Below are 8,200 nucleotides of genomic sequence, written 5' to 3'. Positions count from 1 at the left end.
GGAGACAACCGAATCTCAGAGTTAATTAACTTGTTTCAGATCACACAGCTAGTAAGTAGTGGACCCAGAATTTGAACCTGAACTCTAACCCGTCTTCAGAAAGGGGATGTAAAAATGGGTGGGGAATTCCCTTCCCAAAATGTAATTTTAGATTTCTCTGTTCAAGAAGCACCTACTCTTGAGAGTTTTTTTCTGGGCAAGCCCTGTAGTGAGAAGGACAGTTTTTTAGTCTACCAATAGGTGTCAGCACATTCTGAACTTGAGCTCTTTCTGGAAGAGCCAGCTGGTAAAATGGTAAATACCAACTATTCTAGACTACTAAGGCATGATATTTGGCTTTTCTGCCAAATCAAGATTTTAATGTTTTTAACTTACTCCTAGAGGAATATATAGGACAGTGATGAGCAATTTACCAAAAAAACAAAAACACATTCGAAAAGCTATTATCAAGACCTTTGGAGTTGAGTGACTTTTCGTCCCAGATTCCCAGCTGTGTTTGTGCACATAAGACTTAATTGTGTTAAAAACAAAACCAAAAATAGGTAGTTGGAAACAAGAGAAAGCAGAGATTGCCTGTTTTTTTCTTTCAGGTGGATCTCTGAAACCGGAGGCCGTTTTGAACCTTGACTCTTACTAAATCCTGTGTTCCAAACCCTTAATCTTGGCTATGTTACTATCTTGATGGCCTCTCTTTCTTGATTGCTGCCTGGGACTGGTGGCCGCGGCTAGCATTATGCGAGTTTTGGCTAATCCCTTATTTTATCAAGCTTTTCAGACTTTTGAGACTGAAAGGGAAAGACCCTCCCTTTTAGGGTCTTTTAGGGAAAGACTCTAAAACTTGTGCTGATGGTATCGTGGATTGGGACTTTACAAACTGATGATACGCTGGAAAAATCATAAGAAACTACCCTAAGAGACCCTAGATTTCAGTTCACAAATGTGGTGATACACTTTTGGCTTGCGTTTAGCTGGTTGCCTCTTTTTGGCTCTGTAATTGCTCTCTCCGCAGAGGCAGTGAATGGAAGATTCTCCCTAAGGTCAGCGTTTAATTAATTGCCTCGCTTTGGCTGCTACAGTATTCCAGGCATCGATCCTTCTATTAAAATTGCCTGGAGGTTGCCAGATCGTCAAACCTCGATCTACCCAGGACAGCCAGGGAGGGAGTCACTAAATAGAGAGGAGGGAGGCGCCCTGCGCAGTTTACTATCTCGGTCCCCCGCGGCCCGAGGCGCGGGACCTATCCGGTGACTAGATTGGGCCTTGCCCCTGTCCATCATCGGAAAGGACTCCGCGGAGACTGTTTTGCCGTAAGAGTTGGAAACTGAGCACCGCCTATGGAAAAGAGGGAGGTGAGGGTAAACGTTGTGTGTACTTCCCCATTCATTGGATGGCTACTGTGTCAATCATACCCTGCCCAGTCTCGTTGGCTGGAAGGCCCCAGGCAGGTAGCGTGGACGCGGTGCTGCCCCTCCCGAGCTGCGAACCGGGCGCGTGACGTCTCAGACATTTGTTGTTGGGGTTTGGACCTCATTAATTATTCATTAGGTACTTGAAAGGGCTCCAGTGATTGGTGGCTGGGAGGCCTGGTCGATTGTTTCTTAGCTAGAGATACGAGTCACCCTCTACGCGGCTGGAGAAGTTTCGCATAAATTATCCGATGAGGGGCGGGGCGGGCCCCCCCGCGCATAGATTAAGCAAATAGGCCGAGGAGGGAGGGGAGGCCGGCTACGAATTAGCCTAAGTTATTAAAGATGGCGGCTGAGCGGAGTCGCTCCCCGATGGAGTCGCCGGTCCCGGCCTCTATGTTCGCCCCCGAGCCCAGCTCCCCGGGGGCGGCCAGGGCCGCGGCGGCTGCCGCCCGGCTCCACGGCGGCTTCGATTCGGACTGCAGCGAGGACGGCGAGGCGCTCAACGGCGAGCCGGAGCTGGACCTCACCAGCAAGGTAGGCCCGGGCGCGGGCGCCGGCGCTGAGGGGACCCGGCGGGCGCTGAGGGGACCCGGCGGGCGCTGAGGGGACCCGGCGGGCGCTGAGGGGACGGGGCGGCGGGCCGAGCGGTCTCCGGGGCGACGGCGACGGCGCGGGTGGAGGCGGGAGGGGCCGAGCCGAGCCCGCCCACCTGCCGGTGCGGGAAGCGTCTGGGGCTCCCCGGAGAGGGGCGGCCCCCGAGGCCCGCGCACCGCGGTCCTCTCCCGGCGGCGCCTACCCCGGCCTCCCGCCGTCCGGCTCCCGCCGAGACCACAACCCTTCGGCTCCGCCACGTGGAACGGGGGCGCCCGACACCCGGAGCGCCCCGCGCGATGGCCGTCCCCGAGCAGTGCCGACTCCTCCGAGCCCGAGTGGGTGGTTGTCTCCCTGCGCTGGCCCCGGCAACCGAGAGTGGAAGGTGGCCGAGGCAGGGGGAGCGGAGGCGCGGGACGATCACCCCACGGGGAGCAGGAAGGCGGCCGGGCTCTTCCTGGTGTCGGAGTAGGAGACAGAAAGTAGTCGCTCAGTCGCCGAGAGGCTTGTCCGAGGAATTCCTTCCCAAACCAAAACTGAAAGATGGGCAGGACCCATAGCCTCGCCTTGCTGGGAGTGGGACCTCATCGTGTATGAATGGAATAATGAAGGACCTTTGGAATCGGGGCTTCTGAGCTTGTGAGAAGGTAGGCAGGAATTAAGGGCTCAGCTTCTGCTTGGCATTGGGAGGATGAAGAAGTAAGTATAAGATGTGACTGCTGTTTTGATGGCGCTTAAACATCACTAAAGGAAAGAATGCCAACTTGAGGGTCAGGCAGGGCTGGGTTCCCTTTCCTGCCCTGCCACTTTAAAAGGCTCTGTGACCTTGGGAAAGTTTCTTAACCTCTCGCTTCTCCAGCTGCATCATTTTAAAAGTAGAGATGTGTTGTAAAAATGAGAAATGTATATGACGTTTAAAACAACGGCAGCGATAACAACAGGCCCAAGATGGGGTCGTTTGCCCCCTGGGCTACAAAGCAGTACTTAGTTGCAGCTTCATTCTCCCCCCAGGAGTGAAGTTTCTGGGTCAGTAGTAGTGAGGTAATCTACCTGATAGGACCCCCTGCCTTTCCCAAAGGGCAGATAACCATGCCTGAGATGATCATTTCTTTTCTTCCCCTGATAACCTTGTCTCACCCCCTTTCTGCCTATAAAATCTTTGGGTTTTGTACAGCTACTTGGAACTCCTTTCTCCTTGCTCAGTAGAGTGCTGCCTGATTCATGAATTTAGAATAAAGCCATTTAGATCTGGAAATGTACTCGATTGAATTTTGTTTTCTAACAGACACCTAGTACAGTGCCTAATACATAGTACTCAGTAAATGTTTGAAGTGAGCCGAATAACTGATAATTCCCTGTGCAGATTAAATAGCAGCCTATGGAAGAGAGAACACCAATGCCACCTCCTACTGACTGTTGGATAGTTACGATAAAAAGACGTTTATTGAACATTGAAAACATTTGTGACTTTTCAAAGTCTGTGGTGGCAAAACAGCATGAAACTTGACCCAAACTGGAGATAACTTCCCTTGCAACCTAGGCAGCCAAATTTCAACTATTCGCTCTCCCTCTAGTCTCAACTATCTACTTAGAAACCAGCTATCTGCCTTATTACAGTTTTCCTGTCTGATGTGTCTACTGCCACAACGAGAATGGCCAAGCTCAGAGAGAGGGATGATCAGAGGAGATGTGTGAGGTGGTGTGACGTGATGCAAAACACCCAGGCAGCACGCAGGTTACAAGTATAAGCCCTAGTGAGTCAACTCAGGAAATTGTAAGAAATGCACTTGATTCAAAAGCAGATGAGTTGGATATCAACTCATGGTCAAGATGCTGGAGAATCCTGAAAACATAGTGGGAAATTTCAAGGCAGAGTTGCAAAGAGAATAGTACCTTCATTTCCTGGCCAACTTATTTAATGTCCCGGGATGGGGAAGTGTTACTTCATCTCAGGTCTGGGGAAGTCTTCCTTACTGTTTTAAAGTTGAGAACCTACATATATATATGTGTATATATATACATATATATGTATATATGTGTGTGTATATATATAAATTTTGATGATACTGAAAAGAAAAACTGTGTGGAGGGTAAGAAGGGCTGTGTTGAATAGATTGATTGCTGAGGAAAGGACTGGAAGCTCTAAGTTTATATACTTGCTACAATTAGCAGGGAAGACCAAAAGTTCTGAGAGCTTTCAAAGGGAGAAACAATTAGCTGACTGTAGTGGCTAGTTTCATCCAAGAAGGTTTTCCTAGGAATGACTTGATAAAGGAAACTAATTACCATTTATTGAGCTGTGGACTAGATGCTTTGCATGTTACCTCACTTGGTCTGTACAGTGTGCTTAGGATGTAGGTAGTATAATATCTATTTGTAGGTTGAAAAACTGAGACTCAGAAAGGTTGAGCTCTTTGTCCAAGGTCACACACAAGTAGTCAGAGGATGGAATCTGACATACCTACTGGTAATTGACCTCCCCAAATAAGTAGTTCCTATTTTAATGTTACTGGCAGAAATTTGCAAAGTGATGGTGCTAATACTCATCTCAGTGTAATGGTGTTTGTTGATGAAGATGAGTCTTGCAGCGGTTTTAACTGCCGATTCCTAAATAATCAGGTCAGCCAAGGCAAGATGGCACGGAATTCTCCTGTTACTGTAAGAACCATTGGCCTTGGGGGGAGTGCATGGCAGTGCATGAGATCTGTGTCCTGTGAACTGCAAGCCGCAGGGGGGAGACTTTGACATGTAGGTAGTAAAGCAGTGTTCATCAGTTTCTGCCCACAGTCCAGATTCTCAGTCACTGTGGGTCCTGCCCCTCCTGTTAAGCAGCAGGAAGCAGGCTCCTCACACCCTCTTTTCTGTGGGTTGTGGTTCAGACATACTCATTTTAGTCCATCATATAACTTAACTCATGGAAGGCTTAGGCTCAGAGTCTATTTCAGGAGAGGCAGAGAGGGCATGAGGGGGTTGTGTAGCTATTTTAGGTCAGGGTGCTATGGGGTTCAGTCAGGGTCTTTGGTCAGGCTGTTGATCTACTTTGGCTGTGGTGCTCTTGTAGTAAGTGTGGTCTTAAGGCTGTTGGTTTCTCTTCTAGCTGGTTCTAGTGAGCCCTACATCAGAGCAGTATGACAGCCTACTTCGGCAGATGTGGGAGAGGATGGACGAGGGATGCGGAGAGACCATATATGTCATTGGGCAGGGATCAGGTGAGCATAGTTTTCCTTACGCTTTATTTTTACAAAATTATTTAGAGCACATTTTCCCTCTTTTATTGACTTCCTGTTCATGTGTCTCAGTCGCAGTGATTCTTTAGTGTCCGCAGAACTGTTTGGAGGACATTAAAGTACAAAATGATAATGCTAATTCCCACCTTAGTGGTCATAATATGCTTCACTTCAAAGATTCACTTTCCGGGCGGTTTTACAGGTGCTTCTTTTTACCTCCAGTACTCTCAATTTGTATAAAGGGAAAGTACAACGCAAGGAAACTTCTTATCTCAGGTAATAGAACAAGTCGTAGTTAGATCTACAGTTAAGCCTGCCTTGGGCAGCCCTAGGTCTTCCCTCTCCAGGCCCAGTTTACAGATCCCATTGCTACTTAATGACCTGCTTTGCAGAGAACCTTTGTGATTCTTCTTGACATCTGCAAGAAAGGGACGCCCAGAATTCCTCTCTTCTGCGAGGCTACCTTGCCTAAACCACAGTGACCATTCAGTGTGCATAGCTGTGATAACAGAAGTCCTCTTTTTCTCTCTCTGAGATCCTGTCAGACATGTAGCCTTGTTACTGTTCTGGAAGGGGCTGATTAATGTCCTCCCGCCTGCTTATTGCATTGTAATGGGGCCCACCAGTTTAGAGAAAGACCGTCCGCATTGCAGATTATATTTGGACTTTTGTTTTTTGGGGCTTTGGGAGTTTTGGGGGGTTGTTTCTAGTTTATAACCTCGATACAAGGCCCACTTACCCTTGCTTCATTATGACATTATCTTTGCTGAAATGGCAGCTGGGCTTATTAACAATCAGATTTAGCTGGTACCAGAACTTGTCTCTGTCATCTTTGCAGGAAGCCTTGGTGGGCCTTGATGGATCATTAAAGGAACAGTTCTTTGCTGAATGTAGGCTTTGTAAAGGCAGGTAGTAATTCCTGTTAGTCTAAGATGGAGAAATCTCAAAATCATTCTTTAAGTATTTGACAGATATCTATTAAGTATCTTCTAAGGGCTTGATACTGTTGCAACGTACTTTTGGATACTTATAATCAGGTCTCTGCCCCAGAGAGATGGCATATAAATAGATAACTTCAGTAGAAAATAATATTTGGAAATGTTTCAAGACTGACACATGGAAGAAAGGTTTGATCTCCAAATACTGCTGTGCCGTCCTTTGAACTGTCTGTCCTGTCTATCCCTTCCATTCCCTCCTTGCTGCCACCTTCCCGTTTCAGGGCTTATCACTTTAAAGAAAGCGTGGTCAGAGAGATAGGCAAACTGAGAAGTTGCCTGTCAAGAAAGGGAGGAAACTGGTCAGCGTTGTCAAGTGCTAAAGACATTAAGGAGAGTCAGGTTCAGAAAAAGCTGTTCTGTTTGGTGGCTAGGGCATTGTTGGTAGCTTTTTGAAAGCTTTTGTTCAGGTGCACATCTGGCCTACTGTAACAGGATGAACCACTCCAAGGCCACGCCATGCTTGTAGCATTGAAGGAACCTCATCTAGATCGATTTTGACAAGTGTTGGGACTGTTCTTTGATGATCTAAATTCTTAAGACGCCACCCTTTCCCCCTTATTCTTTAATGTGGACTCAGTGAATTTTACCATGCCTTGGCAACTCACAACTAATTAACCATCCGATGGCAAAGCATAAGAAAATGTGAGATGCTCATTGTCGCATCTGCACACCCAAGTGTTATCTTTGCATCTACCAATTGGACGCTGTTACATTCACAGTGACTCCTTCCTGCTGGAATTCTTTAGAGGGAGAAGGCCATCATAACTAGTTAAACAAGTTGAACATCAGAAGACTACACCAGGTGTGAGGCCCCCAGGGGTCAGCTTCATTACTGACTTCCTGTGTGTGCTTGGTGCTTCACCTCTGTTTATCCCATCCTTCATCTGTAAAATGGGGATAATGACATACTTCCTTACCCTACCTCAGAGAGATTTTGTATGGATAAGTTAGGTGTTAAAAAGTTCTAAGCAGAGTAATGTGCTCTTTAAGTATACATTCCTAATTTTAAAAGGTGGCAGCCTGACCTGATAGTTCAGGGTCTGGAGCCTGGTAGGTCTGCATTTGCCTGTTGGCTCTTTTCCTTGTCTTAAAATGGGGTTAATAATAGAATCTATCCCATGGTGTCATGGTGAAGGTTAATACTTGACATACAGTAAGCATTATATAAATGTTACCTAGCATTAGTAATTTGCAGTAATCATTTTTTAAGGATTCCAAGTTATAGTTGATTTACCATGAGACTTCTTTCAAGAACCATTTTGTCCATTTTTCATATTAAGTCATGGCTTACAAGAGCCAGCTACTATATTAAAAGTTCAGGGAACATAGGAGGAGTGTTAAAAGTCTTTCTGGGGGAGTCAGGAAGGGCTTCAAAGAAGAGGTGCTCCTTGAATTGGTACTAAAGGGTGAATAGGAGTTTTCTAGGTAAATGGAAGCAGTAGTAATTGAGCAGAGAAAGTCACATGCACAACACAGAGGCATTGGTGATTGTGGAATATTTGGTGAGCCAGAAGTGATTCTCTTAAAAATGTATCTATCTTAGCTCGTAGGGGAGTGGGTTGGGGGAGGGGCAGAGGGAGAGAATCTCAAGAAGACTCCCTACTGAGTGCGGAGGCCAACAGGGGGTTGGCTCTCACCCCCCTGAGATCATGACCCGAGCTGAAGTCAGGAGTTAGATGCTTATCCGACTGAGCCACCCAGGCGCCCCCATATTCCCACTATATTTACTTTACTTCTGTAAAGTGGGAATATAGAGTGTGAGGTTGGGAATATCAGGAGGGTGAAGGCTAGACAGGTTGCAGGGCCCAGATCTTTAAAGGTTTTGTTTTGTTTTGTTTTGTTTTTGTTTTTGTTTTTTATTTGACAGAAAGAAATCACAAGTAGATGGAGAGGCAGGCAGAGAGAGAGAGGGGGAAGCAGGCTCCCTGCTGAGCAGAGAGCCTGATGCGGGACTCGATCCCAGGACCCTGAGATC

The 8,200-nt window shown here is 47.0% G+C and overlaps 1 protein-coding gene across 1 annotated transcript in view; it reads left to right on the top strand.

Annotated features, from left to right (window-relative positions):
* Positions 1-1,559: 1,559 nt before the first annotated feature.
* The window catches only part of GTPBP1 (GTP binding protein 1), a 24,597-nt gene continuing 17,956 nt past the window's right edge, over positions 1,560-8,200 (top strand). The window contains exons 1-2 of the mRNA XM_059401996.1: positions 1,560-1,943; positions 5,098-5,209. Coding sequence (XP_059257979.1) covers positions 1,752-1,943; positions 5,098-5,209 — 304 coding nt within the window. The 5' untranslated portion in view covers positions 1,560-1,751. The remainder of the gene's footprint in view (positions 1,944-5,097; positions 5,210-8,200) is intronic.

Source organism: Mustela nigripes, chromosome 6 (assembly GCF_022355385.1).
Source record: "Mustela nigripes isolate SB6536 chromosome 6, MUSNIG.SB6536, whole genome shotgun sequence".
NCBI lineage: Eukaryota > Metazoa > Chordata > Mammalia > Carnivora > Mustelidae > Mustela > Mustela nigripes.
The sequence above is the reverse complement of the archived record's forward strand: the minus strand, read 5'-3'. Positions and strand labels throughout refer to the sequence as shown.